General features: G+C 46.2%; 1 protein-coding gene and 1 long non-coding RNA gene across 13 annotated transcripts in view; one reads left to right on the top strand and one right to left on the bottom strand.

The window, feature by feature from the left end:
• TEX2 (testis expressed 2) overlaps nt 1-20,785 on the top strand; it is a 104,606-nt gene that overhangs the window by 72,409 nt on the left and 11,412 nt on the right. For all 12 annotated transcript variants that reach the window (XM_027048015.2, XM_027048010.2, XM_027048012.2 and 9 more), the window contains 3 exons: nt 5,326-5,472; nt 9,694-9,793; nt 18,853-18,985. In XM_027048015.2, the coding sequence (XP_026903816.2) occupies nt 5,326-5,472; nt 9,694-9,793; nt 18,853-18,985 (380 nt within the window). The remainder of the gene's footprint in view (nt 1-5,325; nt 5,473-9,693; nt 9,794-18,852; nt 18,986-20,785) is intronic.
• Nucleotides 2,362-8,145, bottom strand: LOC106978703 (uncharacterized). Its single transcript, XR_001430839.3, has 3 exons — nt 7,825-8,145; nt 6,881-7,103; nt 2,362-2,565 (listed from the first exon to the last, which is right to left on the bottom strand). It is a non-coding gene; the product is annotated as an uncharacterized LOC106978703 (long non-coding RNA).

The following is a 20,785-nucleotide window of genomic DNA, read 5'->3' as shown; positions in this document are numbered from 1 at the left end:
ATAAGCATAAATCTCTATGGCTTGGGTTAGGTAAAGCTTTTTTAGATAGGACACTGAAAGTACATGCAACCAAAGAAAAAATTATAAAAAGATAAAGTAGGGCCGCCTGGGTGGCTCAGTCAGTTGAGCGTCCAACTCTTGATTTCGGCTCAGGTCATGATCCCAGGGTCATGGGGTTGAGCCCCATCAAGCACTGAATGTGGATTCTGCTTAAGATTCTCTCTCTCCCCCTTTGCCCATCTCCCCAGCTCATGCTGTCTCTCTCTCTCAAAAAAAAAAAAAAAAAAAAAAAAAAAAAGATATATTTCATCAAAATTAAAAACTTGTGCCGCAAACAATACCATCAAGAAAGTGAAGACAACACACAGAATGGGAGCAAGTATCTGCAAATCATATATCTGATATGCTAGGACCTAAAATAGTTAAAGGACTCTTACCACTGAATAATAAGGTGAATGACCCATGGGGCACCTGGGTGGTTCAGTCAGTCTGACTTTTGCTCAGGTCATGATCTCATGGTTTGTGAGTTCAAGCCCCACAGTGGGCTCTGCACTGACAGTGCAGAGCCTGCTTGGGATTCTCTCCCCCCCCCCCTCACTGCTACCCCCCCACAAATAATAAATAAATAAACAAACACTTTTTTTTAAAAAGTGAATCACCCAACTAAAAAATGGGCAAAGGATTTGAATAGCTATTTCTCCAAAGAAGATAAACAGATGGCCAGTGAGCCTAGAAAAGATACTCGGTCATTAGTCATCAGGGAAATGCGAATCAAAACCACAATGAGATACCACCTCACAACCACTAGGATGGCTAGAATGAAAAAAAGATGATAGCAAATATTAGTGAGGAAGTAGGGAAGGTAGAAGCATTGTATGTTGGTGGTGGGAAAGTGAAACGATGCAGCTGCTATGGGAAACACTTTGGTAGCTCCTCAAAGTGAACCTCTAGCTGTGCGACCCAGCAGTCCCGCCCCCAGGCATATGGCCCAGAGAAACAGAAACGTATGGCCATGCAAACACTTGTACACAAACGTTCATGGCTCCATTATTCACAGTAGTCAAGAGTGGAAACTTTGACCACTTGATGAATGGATAGAATGTGGTAAACGCATACAATAGAATGTTATTCTGCAATAGAAAAGAATAATGTACGGACATGTGCTATAGCACGGGTAAAGCTTGGAAACATGATGCCTCAGAAGAGAAGGTCAGTCACAAAAGAGCACATATTGTATGATTCCGCTCATGTGAAATGTCCAGAAGAGGCGAATTCACGGAGATAAATTGATGGTTGGTTGCCTGGGGACGGTGGGGACGGTGGTGGGGGTGGAGTTGGGGGAGAATGGCTAGGGGCTGCTCAGGAACACGAGGTTTCTTTTGGGGGTCATTAAAATGTTCTAAAGTTGATGGTGGTGACAGCTCTGTGAATATGCTAAAAACCATAGATTTTACTCTTTAAATGGGTGCATTGTGTGTTATGTGAGCTGTATCTCCGTAAAGCTGTTAAAAAAAAAAAAAAAAAAAAAGAAGATACAAAACCATGTTAGTTTGATCCAATTATTTTTTAAAGTTCTGTGTCCTAAAGAGTTACATACATTGAAAAAAAAGACTGAGAGGAAATAGAATAAAAATGTTTTAAATAACTATATCTAGATAGTGGAATTATGGGTGTTTTCTGTAATAAATATGTATTGTTTTTATAATTGGGGAGACAGTTGACGGGCCTGGGGGAAGGGTCTTCCATTGTGCCTTCCCCTGGACCCAGCAGTCCTTTGTGAAACCCTGATGGCGCCAAATCGTGTGTGACCAAACCTTAGGAGCAGAGGCTCTGAGCTCTCTTTGGAACAAAAAAAAGCAGGGTTGGCCTTGGCCTCCTGCCATTTGTTACAGGAAAGTTTACACTAAAAAATTAAGTAAATTTGTAATTTACTCTGGAGTTTAGCTTTTAATAAAAACTATGTCCCAGGGCACCTGGGTGGCTCAGTCAGTTAAGCATCCAACTTCAGCTCATGATCTCGCGGTTTTTTAATTCACGCCCCGCATCGGGCTCTGTGCTGACAGCTCAGAGCCTGGAGCCTGCTTCAGATTCTGTGTCTCCCTCTCTCTCTGCCCTTCCCCAGCTTGTACTCTGTCTGTCTCTGTGTGTGTGTCTCTCTCAAAAATAAATAAACATTAAAAAATAAACAATAAACTATATCCCAAGAGCTTCTCAGACACTCATGATGGCCTCCTTCAGCTTCAGGCCGTCGGACTCTCCAGGCCTTTTTTTGGAAGTCATTTTGAGAAAGTTACCCTATCTGAATGTATGTATATAGTTGAAATGGTGAAATGAATATTCTCACATTCCTTCCTGCAGGCAAATAGCAATGTTAGGAAACACACGCATATTTATTCTTTAAGCTCTTACATTTTTATGACATTCATCGGAAATGAGTTCTTTCTAGTAGCCTGGTGAAGCCAGATTTTGTTCATAAAGCTGCTTCGATGCATTGTCAATGTTTTGCTGCTCTTGGATTTTTCTTTGTTCCAATGAGTTTGTGAAGAGAGAAGCCTGGAGAAGGAACTGTTGAAAAGAAAAAACAACCTGCTTGTCGGTTATTTCAGAAATTTGTTTCCACATCGTATGCGTTTGGCTTGGAACATAAATTGTGAAATAGCCTTTGTTTCTTGCTCTTTTGTGCTAAACCCGTTTGCTGTGAATAACTAGTGTTGTAAAGAAAGGTTAATAAAGGGTAGACTCCCCCACGTGAGAAGGGAAAGTAACCAATCCTCTTATGTTGCCTACAGATCTAAGCAAGACACGTGCTGCCCTGTGTGGGCACAACTTGGCAATGTCTAAATACCCGGGGGAGGAGGACATTGTTCTTGGATGGGTGTTTACTCAGAAGCCTGTGTAGATAATCTGATGAGACTCAAAGACCGTAACCTCAGAGAAGCTGGACTATATCCCCTTGGGGGCTGGGCGCAGATGTTTAGGCAGAGAGAAAAGTGATTCCCAAAACCATGTCCCATCTGTGGCATGACTGAGTGCTCAGTGATCACAGACTTCTGCTCCTGCATCTAGAACCTGGTGCTAGAAATGTCTTGGTTAGGGGTGCCTGGCTGGCTCAGCCGGTAGAGCATGTGGCTCTTGATCTCTGGGTTCAAGCTCCACGTCGGGTATAGAGATTACTTAAAATCTTAAAAAAAAAAAAAAGTCTTGGTTAATATCAAAAGATATTACAGCACTGGAAAGAACAGAGGTACTGTATATCCATTGAAGTGTTGGAATGACCAACATGTATTATTTTTTAAACAAGAGTTTAGTTGTTTTTATTTTGAGAGAGAGAGTGTGTGCGCAGGAGAGGGGCAGAGAGAGAGGGAGAGAAAGAGCCCGATGTCAGTGCAGAGCCCGATGCGAGGCTCAGTCCCACAAACTGTGGGATCATCACCTGAGACAAAGCCAAGAGTCAGACACTCAACCGACTGAGCCACCCCGGCGCCCCCAGAGTTAATTTTTTTTTTTAATGAGACTCACCAACATTTCTAAGGGACACCCATGAAAATACCCGAATTTAAAGGACTCCTAGAACACAAAATGTCCCCTGATAGTCTCCCCTTATGTGCGATAACATTAGATTAAAAACCACAACCAAACTCCCAGACCCCCAAGGAGAGAGACGGCATCTGCTCTGACAAGACTAGTGGACAGGTGGGTGCCACTCAGTCCACTAGGCCCTGTACAAGCTCAGTGACCGGTTCCCCTGCCTCGGACCCTCAGAAGTCCAGGCTTCAGAAAAGTCCATGTAGGTACATGCCACAGGCCTTTGGGGTACTCACAAGTCATCAGATCTCCAAGCGTCAGGTCCACGAGCACCAGGCCACCTGGGTACAGTCCCCCTGGCCAAGGCACACAGCTGTGATGTGGGCAGTCACAGCTGCCTGCCACAGACAGCGCCGGCATGAGCACACACACACTAAAAGTGTGAAGAGGGCGAGGGCATCTGACGTGCGTTATGGCCGCAGACAGCCCATAAGGTCAGAGCAGATGCATTTGTACAAACCGTAGAGGGAAGAGAAAGGGTGAACAACTCGCTGATTTCTGCGTTTCTAGTTTTTTTGGTCTTTGCTTTCCAAGGCAAATTGTTTCTGTAAGGCCGTAGTCTAATTAGAGACCTCAGCATAAGGAAATGTCTTGTCCCACCAGGTGCCAGTCACACCACCTTCCTCCCTCGGGACAGAGCAGGTGGAGATCAGGGAGAAGGAGGCTCTGAGTCAGGCTGTGCTGATAAATGAGGGGCCTCGGGCAGGACACTGAATGGTTCCAAGTCCGTTTCCTCATCCCTAAAATAGAAGTAAGGGTTCCATGTTTCTGGGGCATCGTAGGGCATAAATGAGGGAGCCTGAGAAACAGTCTTATCACGGGGCTTGGCGCAGGGTCAGGGGGCAGCAACAGTGACCACGGTGGTGGTCAACAAGCATTACCTGCACTGCCAGGTGCCCTGCCACACCCTACCTGGCCCTCTCCAGGCCAGGGTCCGTCATCTGATGATTAGCCTTGGAAACCAGAAACTAACTCAAATTTGTCCTTCTCCCACCTTACACACTGGCCATGCTAGATGTTTAAGACAGGTTGTACCAAGTGGAGGTGAGACCCAGGGTATCTCACTGGGCTGACTTGGGGAGAAGAGCTGTAGGAATTATACAGAATTCTCGAGAGCGAGCTCTCTCTAATCCAGGGCTGTGGTTCTCAACCTCACCTGTTCAGTACATCAATGAGAGAGCTTCTGAAAATTCTGATACCCGCTTAAATGAGTATCTCTGGGTATAGGGCCCAGTGTAAGCACCCTCCCTGCCTCTCTCTCGCCCAAGAGGGCTGTGGGTTCACAAGAACCTGGCTGACTGTAGGAGTCCTGGGCATGGGATGTTTTCGGGCTGCTTCGTGAGGACCAGCCTCATGGTTATATGTCCAGGAAGCCTCAGCTGGAAGAGATAGGCAGACATTTAATCAGAGATGTCATTGGTCAAAAGTAGGTACCAAGGTAATTTGGGAGGCAGGACAATCTGGTTGAACTGATTGTATGAAATATTAGCTGGTTCACAGGAAGACGGGTACTAGAAGAAAACAGACAAAGAGGAGTTTTTATCTGTGGTGGTGGCTTTTGTTTCTCCTTTTTTCTATTCACTGACATAATGTGAGACTTGTAATTTATAGGAAAGAAATACAACTCCCGTGGTCGCCCATCTCTATAGGAAGGGAACCTTCAGTGACTTTGTAAAAATAAGCACCTGTCTTGTTCTCCAGTTGCTTTCCAGCTAATTTCGGTTCCTTTTCTTTTGCCAGTTGCCAGAGGCTCCACCCTCGGAGGAGGAAGAACAGGAAGCCTGGGTGAATGCCTTGCTTGGAAGAATGTTTTGGGACTTCTTAGGAGAGAAATATTGGTCTGATCTGGTGTCTAAGAAAATCCAAATGAAACTCAGCAAAATAAAGGTATCGTTTTCCACACAAGAGGCTTCCAATTTTCATACTTCTTAATTTGGAAGTTTTGTATCATTATATCATAAGTGAAAAATAATTTGGCTTGAAGTATGTAACATATGAGAACAACAGCTGTGACCTTGGCCCTATGACTAACCATACCTAGGGACTTAATGAATGTTCGTGTTTACACTTTCCTTTTTATTGCCCACATTGTTATCTATTTTAGGTGATAGTCCAGAATCTGATGTGGGAAAATGTGAGCTTTTGTAGCTGGTTTGTCGTGTAGACCACTACTATCCTTCAATTAGTAAGGAACTTAAATTGTATTTCTGGAGCCCACCTAGCCTCACCGTCTAGGGGCCGCACCATCCTTGCTGAGAAAAGTGCCAGACTACAAACCTCTTTCCCAAGTCGCGCTGCCTCTCCAGGCCGGGAAAGTTAGCATGGAACTCTAAATGTGTCTGGGTTTGACCTTTACTTCTGGCCAGATGGTATTTTATTTTGGGCTCTCTCTTTGCTGAAAAACACCAGTCCTGGTGCTGATCAAGGGCCCACTTGGAAGTAATTTTAAACTGCATAAATATTACTCACAATTGCCATTAAATGAGTAACTTGGTTACCACCTCTGCCAACCCAGAGACCTTGTTTAGGTTACTTAGAAGTAAGTTTTTGACCAAGCAAAGACCCAGCCAAGGAAGAGTCACTTCAGTCCCCAAATCGTCACTGAGAAGTTGCACAGTCAGCAGCTTAAATCAGTGGATCTTTCTGGGTCATAGATACCTTTGAGACGCAGAAATGAATGGATTCTTTCCATAGAAAAATGCATAGTGATGCAGAATTTTGCCCATGACTTCAGAGAGTTCAAGGACTCCAGGTTAGGAAACGGTGAGCTAAGGTAAAATTGCATTAGAAGGAAAATGTGGGCATGGAGAAGCTTCGATGTGACTTTTCATCTTTCCTTTGGGTGACAGACCAAGCCCCGGGTGACAGATCAAGCCCTGGCAGGCTGTGTGTGCCAGCCGGAGGCCAGTGTCCTCTCTTCCCTAACCCCTGATGAAGAGGAGAGGCTGCCTTCTGAGCTGGAAGAGTGGATTTTGAGGCAGAATTCGGGGCAGGGATTTGGGGGGGCTCAGCTGACACAGGTCAGCTGTTGTTTTTCAGGTAGATTGAGGGTTGAAACCGCTCTGCCAGCCGGGTCCAAGAGGAGGGCAGGAAGTGGCAGTAACCCTCCCGTGTTTGTAAACAGGCAGCCGCGCTGGAGCTCACTCCACCTCTTCCCTCTTTCTGGAGAATGGTGGAGAGCTTGAGTTCCTGGGTCAAGACACGCAAGCGGGGCCAACACTCCTCTTTTCCCAGAGGCCCTTCCCCGAGCGTGAAGGCTGGGGTCCCTGGCATGGGAGGCAGAGAGCAGGCATACCTCAGCTCCAGACAGGACACTGCTCTCCCTGTTACACACATTCGCTTCTCTCGGGTGCTGGAAGTCCAGGGAACCTCTGCCCTCCTGGCGGAGATCGGTGGGCTCTCTCATCCCAGAGGAAGTTGAGGGAAAGTCTGTCATTTTCATCTTCTCCCCCTGCTGGTCACGGGCTTTTTCAGTTTACAGACTTAAAGCTGCCTTTTGTGTTGTGAGGTCAGAAGCGCTAGAAGGTTAGGATGGAGAAAAGTGGCCTAGATTCAGTAGTACCAGCAGTTCAGAGGCAGGGACTGTGCCCCCTCCATTGCCAGCCTCAGTAGCTCCACCTTGACCCCAGCTGCTAGCCCTGACTGCCCCCCTGCAGACCAGAGGACACCCTGGATGTGATGGAATAAACAGAAGTAGGATATTACTCAAATTCTGAACCTCCTACCACCCTTGCCAAGAGAAGTCTTACTATCACCAGTATCCAGATATCCCGGGAAGGACTAAACCTGGTAGCCAGTGTTGGTTAACGGCCAGTACAAGAGCCTGCACAGCTGTCTGCTGTGGCAAAGATCTCCCCTGTCTCCTGCTTTCCCCTGAAGGCCTGACATGTGGAGAACTCTTTGATGTCCTTGCCCTGCAGTCTCAGTTTGTCACCCTCCCATGTGAGAGTGACTCATGTTGTGAAAGAGCAGCCCTGTGTGTGTCTCTGGTGCCCAGTGATGGTTTAAAGCAAGCTGACTTTCTGCCCCAACAAGCAAGTACATTCTTGGCCCCAGCCGGCCCCTCCCAACACCGCCATGGGGCCTCAGTCATCATGGGCCTCTTGTGCCCCGGGTCAGCAAATGTTGTTATGGCAGACAACTTCCAGCGTTCCCCCCACCAACCTGAGAATGTTCCATACACCTGGATGTCCAGCTGGGTTTACTCGGGAGGGTAAAGAACATGCAGTGGGTTCTTACCTCACGGTGGTGCCTTTGGGTGGGAAGAAGAGAGTTTCTGGTTGAAAAGAGCAGAAGGAGTGACTTTTCCTTGCCTTCCCCTACAGAGTACGAAGGAGGCTGACCAGGCTAGGGCCTGGACCTGAGAGTTTTGATTCAGATCAATTGTGATTTGGAGGGGGAGGGTGCTTAGAGATGTTCTAGAATCTTGGAGTTGGGCACTCTGGTGAATAAGTAGGAAGCCAGGTCCTGCTGAGTCCCTCCCTGTTCTGCTTACTGGTGATTAGAGCCCAGCTCAGCCCTACCGAGTCTTTCTCAGTCCCCAGTCCCACAGCCCTTCCCTTGTCTTAGGTCTCTCCTCTGCCCTTGCGGGGAACTGCAGGGCACAGGATAGGAGGACTGGGACGTTGGACAGGAGTCTGGGAACTCAGACCCTCTCTGCATTCACTCCCCTTGGTCAGTGTCGGACTGCTGTTCCCACAGAAACGCAGTGTGCCCCTGACTCACTGGGTATTAGAGTGCTGATAATAGACAAAACAGTCTGGGGCAAGGGTGCAAGAATTTGGCTACATTCTTGGCCAAGTAGCATTCTGTAGGCTGATAGGGAGGCCAACTGCCACATAACATTGATGCCTTGGAAAAAGGTTTTCCAAATACAGCAACCACCAATTCACATGCACGTTTGAGTACTGTCTCTAGTCACATTTTGTCCATCACAGCCATCATAACCTCTCTAATTTCAGTATATTGCGTGTCTTACACATGCAATTCAGGTGAAAGAAACATGGATGGGTTAATTCTGTCATCTTGAGGCAAAGTAGGAATTTCTAAGCATATGAGTACTCAGATTATTTTCTTTAGAGCAAATTCCGACTGATGCTATATTAGTTGGAGTCCCAGCAAGAAACAGCACACTCAAGGGGAGTAACCTGAGAGGAGAGTTGATTAAGGGGAAGATTTATAATGTGTGGGCCAGCGTAGGAAAACCAAAAGGGACAGGGCAGGACCCAGGGCTGGCAGCTCCCTGTAGGGGAGGGTTACCGCTCCCTGTAGGGGCAAAAGCAAGGAGCAATTACCAGGCCTTGGGCAGCATGGCTGTCAGTGTTGCCTGTCTGACAGGAGTGGTGGCCTTCAACAGAGGGAGGAGACAAATCCCTGACAATACTCTTCCCCATGTACCTCCCTTCTTCCCTGCCCATTGGTGTATCCCATGGGTCAAGCCCAGCCAGAAGCCAGAGGGCAGGATAGCCCATTGATGTGGTTTGCACAGACCAGTCTCTCGGGGTAGAGTGAGGAACTCGAATCTAGGGTAGGCAAAAGGAAAATGTCAAGCACTGGTTCAAGGGATGTGATTTTTTTTTTCCCAAGGATTTTAATAAATACCATGAATTTGCCTATCAGAAACATTGGAGCAGTTAGTAGTCTAAGAGAGGTCCACTTTCCCACACTGTAGCCAACTCTAGTGACCTGATCAACATGGCTGACGCCTTCTCCTCAGTCAGGTCTCTAGCCAGACAGCACTCTTCACAGAAGCCTTCGCTGACTTCCTTGGCCAAAATAGCCACCTCCCACCCACACCCCAGCTCCCTCTATCCCACTACTTGCCTTACTTTCTCTGTAACACTAATCACTCTCTCAGGTTATTTATTTGTCTACTTCTTTATCTGTTTCCACCTCTCCAACATAAACCCCACGAGAGCAAGGACCTTGCCTGACTCATCCACAGGTCTCTCTGTAGGATGATGCCTAGTATGTGGTACGTACTTCATAAATTTTGGTTAGATGAATGTGTCGCCAAAACCTTGACCGTCGTTCCTTCTGAGAGTATGTTGAATTCTAACATTGACCGGGTAACTAACGTCTCATTCATTGTTTACTTCTTTCCTCCAGCTCCCCTACTTTATGAATGAACTAACTCTGACGGAACTTGACATGGGGGTGGCTGTGCCAAAAATCCTTCAGGCCTTCAAGCCTTATGTTGATCACCAAGGTAACTCTTAATTGCCTCTAGCAGAGAATCGCCCATTTGTATGGGTGTTAAAATGTCTTAAAATGTCTCCATCACAGCAGATTGAATACCAAAGCTTTGTGTATAGAGGGAGTTTGGGGCCTTTTTAAGCATCTGTCTCATGTCAATTGTCTTTTGTTCTTAACAGTCACAGCTTTCAGCCGATAGGGAATAGATCCTAATTCTTCTAGTCTCTCAGATCCTTGAAGGTCCTCACCCAGCCCAAACATGCCCAGGTACCAGTTGGTGGGGCCTGGGCATTTGTGTGATTTAGAAAATAGCCCCTGCCCTGGATGGCTGCAGCCCTTGCGAGGGTTTTCAGCCCTGCTCGCCCCCAACGTGCACCTGCCCCAGGCTTCATCCCTTACCAGGTGCTGCCATTCTTCATATGCATTCGCACCTTTGCGTTGCCCCAGCTTCTAGGTTGCAGATTCTTTGACCTTCATGTTTCGCATCTTGATGTTCCTTCCCACGCCTAGTAGGCGCTCAGTAAGTATTTGAAAAAATGAAGACGTGTTGTCAGCAATATTTTGAGAGTATCTCTCTCTGCTGGGGGAGGGTGCTCAGATTTGATTTTTAAGACAATGCTCCTGACACCTTATTTACACCTACTCTTGTGAGTTGGGGCAGAAAGAACTGATTAGGATGTATAGAGTTTAAATAAAATTATGATGTAAAAGGGGCACCTGGGTGGCTTAGTCATTTGAGCGTCTGCCTCTTGATCTCAGCTTGGGCCTTGATCTCATGGTTGTGGATTTGGGCCCCATGTTGGGCTCTGCACTGGGTGTGGAGCCTACTTAAAAAAAAAAAAAAATGGACATAAAGACTTGTGTGTATTTTGTGTCACGTGGTTTTGAAAGAACCATGATGGAGGAGTGCCTGGGTGGCTCAGTTGGTTGAGCATCAGACTTGACTTCAGCTCAAGTCATGATCTCATGGCTCATGAGTTCGAGCTCCGCATCCAGCTCTGTGCTGACAGCTTAGAGCCTGGAGCCTGCTTCACATTCTATGTTTCCCTCGCTCTCTGCCCCTCCCCCACTTGCACTCTATCTTTCTTACTCAAAAATAAATAAACATTAAAAAAAATAAAAGTTTAAAAAATTTAAAAAAAATAAAAGAACCGTGATGGAAAATTGAGTACACAGGAATGGGGGGAAATCAGAGGCGCAAGCCAGGTAGGCGAGAATAGTCCATGAACAGGCCGGGAAAATCTCTCCATCATGGAAGTGTTCGACTTCTTTTATGTAGTATTCCTTTCCAGATGCACCTCTTTCCACCTAAACCAGATTGACACTATTCCTCAAAGGCACAGGAACAAGGTGGAGAGAAAATAATTACAACTTTCCGAGGGTGATATCTGTTTTGAAGTAAATGTTTGGTAAATTTATAGCATCTATTTTTGTCTCTCTATAGCTGTATCAGATGGCTCTTGAATAGTTTAATGAAATCATTTTCAGTGTTGTATACATTTGATGTGAATACAAAGAGATTTTTTTCTAGCCCTACAATTATTGCAGCTCTGATGATCTCTTTAGCAATATTTCAGCCTACAGTGAGCCCATATTTCCATGCTTTTAGTATTACATGGATTTCAGAGATAGACCAGAGTGTTATTTACAAGTCCAAAAGTCCACCTAATACCTGCATGTTAAGATCACCTGTAACCCCTTGATCATGTCTACACTTTGGTAAATCTGAGTGTTCCTGGGTTTGGTTAATTTATGGTTCACAAAGGGTAATTCTAGAAAAGATAATTTGCAAACAACGGTTTAGCTAGAGTTCTTTTAACTACATGCGAAAATTTTAAAGGTACATTATTTATATGTTGAGCACCTAGCTAGGATCTCCACCTCATCGGTGTATGAGGGCTGCCTGCCTGTCTTCCTCTGGCTCTGGTGGGCTCTGGGCTCCCCTTTGCTCTTGGCTTTGTGAGGAATTTGACTAGTAACAGGCTGGTAAATGATCAGCTAACATACACCTCAGGCTTAAAGAAAGTAAATAATACGTGTACATGCTGTATTTCCTAATGTGTTAGCAGTCTGTTATCTCTGTCCTTTGTTGAATTAATAGAAATTTCCAGCAAGAAAGAAGCAGGGCCACAGCTGGGCTTTGCTGTATCTAAGGAGTGTCCCCGTAGCTTTGAACTCTGCTGCTTCCCAGGGCAGCTTGGTCAGGCTTTGAGTGAAATTCACCAAATGCCTAAGCCTCTTTCCTCTTCCTCTGGAGCAAGACATTTCACTACCCAGATCAAAGCTTTGCCAGTTTTTAATCCATTCGAGGCTCACTTAACTCCTTTCAGGGCAAGCTTTAGACATCTGCCTGCTTATGTAATAAGGAAGGAAATGTTATGAAAGAAAGGAATGATAAAAGACATAAAGCCTGTGGGTTTTAAAAGTTTGATCAAATTAGGTTTTCCCAAGTCTGCAAAGGATGCTTGTGATGGTACAACAGACATAAACGTAAAGGAAATGTGCTGTTTTGGATTCCATTGCTCTAAGGGAAACTTTACTTTGAAGGAAATGAAAATCAAGAGTGACCGGCTAAAATGGACTCTGGAAAGCAGAGCTCACCTGCCGGGGAAATACAAGCCCAATGAAGAAGGCTTCCACAGCCCGAAAGATGGGGCACCTTCTGGGGGAATCCCCCACACACCCTTTTTTTCCCCTTTTTTGTTTCCTAACTTACTTGTTGGAGACAATGGCTGGGGGGTCGGGGTGCAGATACTCGGGCCAAGGCTGACTGGATCACTCTGTCCTCAGGATGAGCAATGAACGGTGGTTCTGAGCACAGCTCTGGGGCCGGGCTTTGGGATTCACAGCTCCTTGTCCTTGAGCAGTTTCCGTAAACCTCGCTAACCCCTCTCTGAAGTGGGGAGACTGTGACTTGATGGGCTAGGCTGGTCTAGCACTCAGTGAGTTAGTGCATGGAAGGCACCTGGAAGGCGTGATGCCAAGGGAGCGCGGTAAGTGCAGGCTATTATTTTTACCATTGATAGTGGTGCCTTCGCTGCTGCTGCTCTGGGAGAGTTTAGAGTATAGGTGGCTATGGTGCCCAGTTGACCCATTTTACAGGAATAAACGGAAAGAAAAAGGCCATCCTCGGCTGTCGTGGCCTTGCCACTAAAAGGAGCAACGTCTGTAGTTCCTCCGAATGAAATCACATGTCGGCCACCATCGGCCTGTCTGAGTCCCAGGACACACAGCCAGTTTCTCAGGTTGAATGACCACCTTCCCCAGGGGCGTCTTCGCTCCCCATCATTGCAGGTGGCTGGAAGAGGGGAAGACTTGTCCCTTGGAAACTGGCTGTGCACCTGCTGCTTCATCTCTGACCCCTGCACACTCCACACGCACCTCTGACTGAGGGCCACGCGTGGGTCTCCTTTCTTCCTTCAGGCCACATGGCAGTCAGATGCCCTGGAGGGTCAGAGCAGCACCTGCAGGCATGTCAGTCAATGTCAGGATGAACCGAGGATGTGGGCTCTGACCCCTCAGGCTCACAAATTCATTTGGTCTTCAGGACTTTGGCTGCATGTATTTAAACCTACAAATAGGCACTGAGCGTCCACCACAGACAGAGTGCCATCTATTTCAAGATTCCCAAATAACAGCCCAAGCTTTGACAGAAGGTGTTGGATTCTGTGGCAAGAGTACCGTGTCCCACAGGAACAGAAACCTTGTCTGTTTTCAGAAATGCCTTTGGTCATGACCGGTGGTATCTGCCATCTACGACTTGCCTTCCGGACCTTGACCTTTAGTGCCTGGTGCCTTTATCAGGTGCTGGGACCGAAGTTACTTTGCCACTGAGTATTGCAGAAAACTGGAACCAGAGCCAGTCTGTGACCTGCCCATTCCTTCCACTACACCCTTGTTAAGAACCTAGAGGAGAGGGGCGCCTGGGTGGCTCAGTCGGTTAAGCGTCCGACTCGATTTCAGCTCAGGTCGTGTTCTCACGATTTGTGAGTTCAAGCCCCTGTTCGACTGACAGTGCAGAGCCTGCTTGGAATTCTCCCTCCCCCCCCAGCCCCCCGCCTTTCTCTCTGCCACTTCCCCGCACGCACTCGTGCACACTCTCACTCTCTCAAAATAAATGAAGAAGAAGAAGAAGATACAGGAAAACAGCAGCCCAGAGTTGAGCACAGTGACAGGGCCAGACTGTGGGGCTCAGCACTGACAGGAATGGGCCCACACTTTCTGACCGGATCATGCTGCGGAAAGAAAAATTACTTTTTTGTGGAAAGGGAGAAAAATACCATTTTGTGGAATTTGGTTGGGATGGAAGAGAGGAGACTGATTCGATCAATCTTGAGAGGCGGAGCAGTTTCCGAGAACAATTACAGGTAGACAGAGCGGCATCAGTCCTAAAAGACACACCCAGATACAAGGAATGCTGGTTTTCTGTGGTATTTGAGTGAGCAGTATGGCATCAGGAACAAGACAGTCCCTGGTGTGCTTTTCTCAGAACCTGTAACTCCAACGTCTGTTCTTAGTAATATATTATTAAATGTTCCATTTTAAGAAGTTTGTTCTTTGGATGCCAAATGTTGATTCTCAAAGTGAAAACCAACCAGTAACAGTTAAAATCAGCAGGAAACAGAGGAGCAGATGACACAAGGGCCAAGTTCAGGTGAGCGCGGCTTTCGGTTCTTCTAACCCCGCCGAAGGAACGGGTGCCCTGTTGAACCTACTTCAGTGAGACTGATGCCTTTTAGTTACTTTAACAGTGGCGAAACCGTGAGCTGCCGAGAGAAATTACTAGATTTATGTGGCCCCAGTGAGACTGTTCCTGTGTCCATGGCGTCTGTCAGATAGAATACCAGGAGAAGGCCAAAGGACCTGTATTCTGGTTGTCTCTGGTGACACTGAGGCATGCCAGTCTGCACCAGGTGGCCTTAGGCCGTCTTTGCCTTCAGGCATAAGGTGCCTGAGGGCAGGGATTCATCTCAGTGGCTTCAGCTCTGACATCTTGCACTGAGAACTCAAGGAACATTTTCGGTGGAGCAGGCTGTGACCTTTGCCGCAGTCTCCTTCTGAGCAGTGGCAATGGTGACTGATCCTTCCCTCATGAAGCTGGAGAGCGGAAAAACAGCCATCGGAGCTCCTCACAGGTGCTGGCATGAAAACCGACTGAAGTCGTCATTGTCCGTTTTGTTCCCCATGTTGCCACATCACGTGCCAATGCTACAGGGACTTGTTAGTCATCAGCTACTACTCTTCATGAGGACCGCTTATGTGGGGGAGATCTGTTACAGACTGAATGTTTGTGTCCCCTGTCCCGTCCCCCTTCCAAATTCAAATGTTGAAGCCCTAACCTGCAATGTACTGATATTTGGAGGTGGCGCTTTGGGGAGGTGACCAGGTTTAGATGAGGTCCTGAGGGGGAAGGGTCCTCATGATGGCATCGGTGCCCTTATGAGAAGAGACCAGCCAACTAGCTTGCTGTCTCTGTCTGCCGTGTGAGGACACAGTGAGAAGGTGGCCTTCTGCGAGCCAGGAAGAGAGCTCTCACTGGGAACTCACTAGGAACTGAATTGGCCAGCACCTTGATCTTGGACTTCCAGCCTCCAGGACGGTGAGAAATAAATATCTGTCGTTAAGCCAACCCAGTTTATGGCCGTTTGTTATAGTGGCCCAAGCAGGCTAATAGGAGACCCTTTGTTTTCATGGCCTTTCTGGAGAACCTCTCTGTACACTGATTGCCATACTCCTGTTTAAAGGCTTCAAAATTGTCCGGCTCAACGTTTGGTTTTTGTCCTCGAGTGCTAAGAGCAGGCGGTTATAGAGAGCAGCATTTTATTTTATTTTATTGTATTATTTTTTTCAATATATGAAATTTATTGTCAAATTGGTTTCCATACAACACCCAGTGCTCATCCCAACAGGTGCCCTCCTCAATGCCCATCACCCACGCTCCCCTCCCTCCCACCCCCCATCAACCCTCAGTTTGTTCTCAGTTTTTAAGAGTCTCTTATGCTTTGGTAGAGAGGAGCATTTTAAATGAAATGCCTCACGAAAGGGTCTTAACGTTTGTCCAGAGCACAAAAGAACGAGCTCTCTGCACCTACATTCATCCGGGCTAGTCGTGTTCAGCTTGGTGAGCATTGAGACCCCGGTCACGGAGCAGGGCGTGTTCCCATCCTTACATTGTTGACGCAGATTGTCCGCACCGAGAAGACAGCCTTTCTAGTAACTGTTCATTTCATCTTTCACTCATACTGGCAGAGCATCCTGACTCACCCATTATGTAACCGTGTGGTCTCAGCTCCAGGTTGTGTGAGCTCCAGGCTTTTCAGGATGCTTTTTGGCTTGCTGAATCATTGTCACAGAAGAAGATTTTTCTTTGCACCTAATGCTAAAATAGTCTTCCCCTCATCTAAATGCAAGCATGTCATATTAAAGTAATCTGTTGGAATGGCTGCAGTTTATATCTGGTTTTAAAAGTTCTCAGGCCAGTCTTGACTCCTTCATATTCTCCCTGAGAACCAGGGCTGAACATGGCCCTGTGGGTGGGCCTACTGGGGCATACACAGTGATACGAAAACAGACCCTGCTCCTCAGGCAGAGGCTCCATCAGATAGATGTCCATGCTTCGTGCTCTCCCCAGCCCAGACAGGACTCTCTGCCTACCTAGTGCCCCATTGGCCCCGTGGCTTTCTCTGGGCTGGTCCCCGTCTGCCATGGCAACAGCGGGAACCTAGGCTGGAGCAAGGCTAGGCAGCAGAGAGAGGGAAGAGCCCCAGCTGGGATGGACATAGCCCTCCCCTGAAGAGGCAGCACAGCCCCCTTGTGCACATTAGGAAGCCCGTAAACAGAGGTCTAGAAAGTTCCAGTGGAACTCAAGCCCCAGTCCACATGCCAGGGCTCCATGTGCGCCTTCCCTCTGCCTTCCCCACCCCAGCTCCTAGCAGAGGGGGCTCTGGACCACACATCACTGGGCTGAATGTCCCAGTTATTGGGGCATAAGCCAGCAGTGTACTAAGCTATAGTCACACCTCCTCATTTAAAGAAACAAACAACACCTACTTCATAAGAAGTAAAATTGTGATGCCTTTAACATGACCATCTTCAGAGGCGCTATATACTATTAATATTTATTGGAAGCCTGACCAGGGTTTTCAAAAGAAGTTATTTCTGAATGTATACAGCAGCCAGGTAGTTTGACTCCTTTCGATTCTCAAGTTAAAAAAAAAAAGTGGAGGTATTATACAGCGATAAATATCTTCTTTATTGATATTCTATCTATATTGAGTTGAAAACCTATTAATATCTAGCCTTTTGCCCTATTCCCTTCTCCTGGAAGTGATTCTGACTCAATGTCTTTATAAAAGCAGACGTACCCTTTGTTTCCAGTAACAGTACCTTTGAAGAGCAAGCTAATTGATGATTTTTAACTGCTTAACATAAGCAAGAAATAATGCAGTTTTGTGAGTTGTGACAAACAAGACAGTCACAGTTGATCTGCATATCACTTAATGTCATTCATGGAAAATAATTATCTCCAATTATGATGAAAAGAATTTGTTGAAAACAAAATGGAAATTATTCTGCCTTTAGTGAAGAATTATACCATTAGTGCTTCTTGAGGTTAAGCAAAGCTTTTATCTGAAATGGTGGCCAAATAGGGGATAAGTTATTTACTGTAATTGCTTGAAAATGCTGCTGTGTGTGAACAATGGTTTTAGATTAGTTTCCTGCTTCCTTTCAGATGTTGTCATGTGTCTAATGAGGATCTATAAAGTTTATTAACATTTAAACACCCACATGAAGGATCACATTTTGATTGAAAGTCCATGAAGTGTTACAGAATCCTGAGCTGAAAAATCACAGCCTGGCATGTTCTATTGCCAAATCACAGAATCCTGGTGTAGAAGGTCATGAGATGATCCCTGTTTGCATTTTAGACTTCTGGTCAATGACCACTTCTGTTGGTAGGCCATCCCAGTGACATTCCACAAAACTTAGATATGATCTCATTGACACTGGTATTTTAAACCAGGGTACGAAGTGGTTACCCCACTTTATCTGGATAATTCTGGGGCTTGAACATTAATTATTTTATTTCCATTACTAGGCAATTTCCAGAGAGAAAAGGGTGCTAAAAGTTTTTGTCCCTATCTTTATCATACTGAGCTCAATCTGGAGCATTTTCTGTGCTCCACTGTCCCACCAACATGAGATAATTTCAAGACAGTGGTTCTCACATGTGTCTTTAAAGAATAGCCCAGCTTTGGGGTGCCTGGGTGGCTCAGTCGACTAAGTGTCCAACTTCGGCTCAGGTCATGATCTCACAGTTCATGGGTTCGAGCCCCGTGTTGGGCTTTTTGCTGACAGCTCAGAGCCTAGAGCCTGCTTTGGATTCTCTCTCTCTCTCTCTCTCTCTCTCTCTCTCTCTCTCTCTCTCTCAAAAATAAATAAACATAAAAAAAAAATAGCCCCTCTCTTCTGCCTCATAACTGGCTGGGAATCAGCAGACTTTCTCCTGGCTTTGCCCTGGGTCAAGCCATCTCCTGTTGGGAGTGTATTTTCTTACTAAATGTGAGAAGAACCCAGAGGACTGGATCCTTCCAATGCTGACAGGTTCGCTAAGCTCACTGTGACCGTTGTAATGGATATTCACATGTTGGCAAGCTGACAAACGCTTGAACCATTTCCAGGAGCTTTTCTTCGTGTGACCTCCCCTTGCATGCAGTGTAGTACAGGCGATACAAATCTATAGACTTTCAATGTGATATAAATTTTTTTTAACTTTTTTTAATGTTTTATTTATTTTTGAGACAGAGAGAGACAGAGCATGAGCCAGGGGAGGGGCAGAGAGAGAGGGAGACACAGAATCCAAAGCAGGCTCCAGGCTCTGAGCTGTCAGCACAGAGCCTGACGCAGGGCTCGAACTCATGGACCGTGAGATCATGACCTGAGCCGAAGTTGGATGCTTAACCGACTGAGCCACCCAGGCGCCCCATCAATGTGATATAAATTTTTATACTGTCATTGATAGTCCTGTTTTCCTGGGGGAAAAAAACCTTCTGTTTTTTGCCCTTTCTGCAGGACTCTGGATCGATTTGGGAATGTCCTACAATGGGTCCTTTCTGATGACTCTCGAGACCAAAATGAATTTGACCAAACTGGGGAAAGAGCCTCTTGTTGAAGCCCTGAAGGTTGGAGAAATTGGCAAAGAAGGGTAAGGGGCCATATGGATTTACTAATCCAACCCTGGGGAACCAACCTCTCCCTCTAGCATTTGAGAAGCAGCTTTGATGTGTAGTGGCCTCAGATGTTGGGTGAGCTTCCACGAGATTGCTTTTGGACCACAGAGGATTTTAGGGAATGGTTCCTTAGTTTCGTCCCCCAAAAGCCGTGAGTCCCCACCTCTGCTCAGCACCTTTTGGCCTCAGTGCTGCCATTGGGGGCACAGCATCGATTATCCAGAAAGCATCACTGAACTCAGACCGGTGGGGCAGGTTCATCTGCACAATAAAATGTTCTGTGAAGGGAATCGTTCGGAAACGTCCTCCTTCCACCCACAAACAGCAATGTGTGGGCGATGCGAAGGTCCCTGGGGGGTCTATCTGCTGTAATCACAAAGTCAGAATTATTTATAATAAGATAATTGATTTTGTAGCCAAGAGGGTGCTCCTAAAGTGTTTTGAGATGTATTTTCCCTAAATAATACAACATTGATTTGCTTAGTAGTAAATTCCTCTCTTTGTAGAAGACGCTGCATCTGCTGCCCAGTTTGTCTGATTGAGTAAATATTTCAAATCTGTGCGATAGTTAATGAAGGTTGATTTATTTTTTCCTTAGATGACTAGAATGGATAAGCTAGAACTTATACATTTCCATACCCCTTAAAAATGACTGCTTCTGACTGAAAATGTAAATTTGATTATTGTTTTTACCAAACTAAAAATGCTAAGTGGAGTCTATTTCTCATCTCTTTACACCTTTGGTGTGGAATTGACAGTACAATGACAGGAAAACCCCACAAGGACCCACCTTGTCAGGGTCTGAATATGAGACACAGACTCTTAGATTTTTGTTCAGTTATGATGCTGACCTAATGATTGTATTCATACATGTGGTAACAGTAGATGGGGGGGGGGGTCTTGCATTTGAGAATGTGCTTTTACTTACTCTGATTTATGCAGGTTACTTAATGAAATGTTCCTATTTTAATGATTGGAAAGTTTCCCCTGCCGTATGCAATCTAACCTGTATCTGTGCTATTTTCCTTTCATTTTTCTGCTATTTGTTAAAATGTATTTGGATTCGGCAATCTGTGGATTGTATTTTCTGGTGAGTGGTGTTTATTAACTCTCCATGTAGCATTTCATGCCCTGTAGGTGCTGAGTCTTGTTTGGTCTCGTGTGACACCACTAGGAAGCTTGTCCTTAACATGTTCCTGGACGTAGAGGCTCAGTTTATAGACCTGAGAGGATTGAGGTCAGGGTATTTAAGAGGCTTTCCTGGGAGGGAAAATCTTGCCAACTTCCCTGATTTGAGTTCCTGGGCGTTTGATCCAATCAGACTCAGCTTCCTGTGCCTGGATGCCCCCACCCCACTGCCCTGCACAGCTGCACTATCAGCCATCCAGCCTATGAGATGAAGCAGACTCTGGGCAGAAGCAACCTTGAAAATGAGTTCTAACTACACAGGAGCAGGACAGAGCAAACTTCAGTCAGAACCTTGTGGAAGGAGACTGTTCTGGAAATAGCCCTGTGCCCAGCACAGAGCTGCTGGGACTCCAATAGAAAGGGAGGTCTTGGGCAGCAGATGAGACCCCAATACATCCAAGTCCCTGAGATCCTGGCCACTTAGGTATTCCATGAATGCTGTTACTCACGTGGCTCTCTTGGCACAATCTCAAGTTCATAAGCCCTGGCTGAACAGGTGGACCTGTTTCTGAGTAAGCAGTGTTTCACTAGACTGCATGAAAAATCTCCTCTGCTCTGGGAATACGATGGTATTTGTCTGTAATATA

Source organism: Acinonyx jubatus, chromosome E1 (assembly GCF_027475565.1).
Source record: "Acinonyx jubatus isolate Ajub_Pintada_27869175 chromosome E1, VMU_Ajub_asm_v1.0, whole genome shotgun sequence".
NCBI classification, from domain to species: Eukaryota; Metazoa; Chordata; class Mammalia; order Carnivora; family Felidae; genus Acinonyx; species Acinonyx jubatus.
Note: the sequence above shows the minus strand (reverse complement) of the source record. Positions and strands in the feature narration are given on the sequence as shown.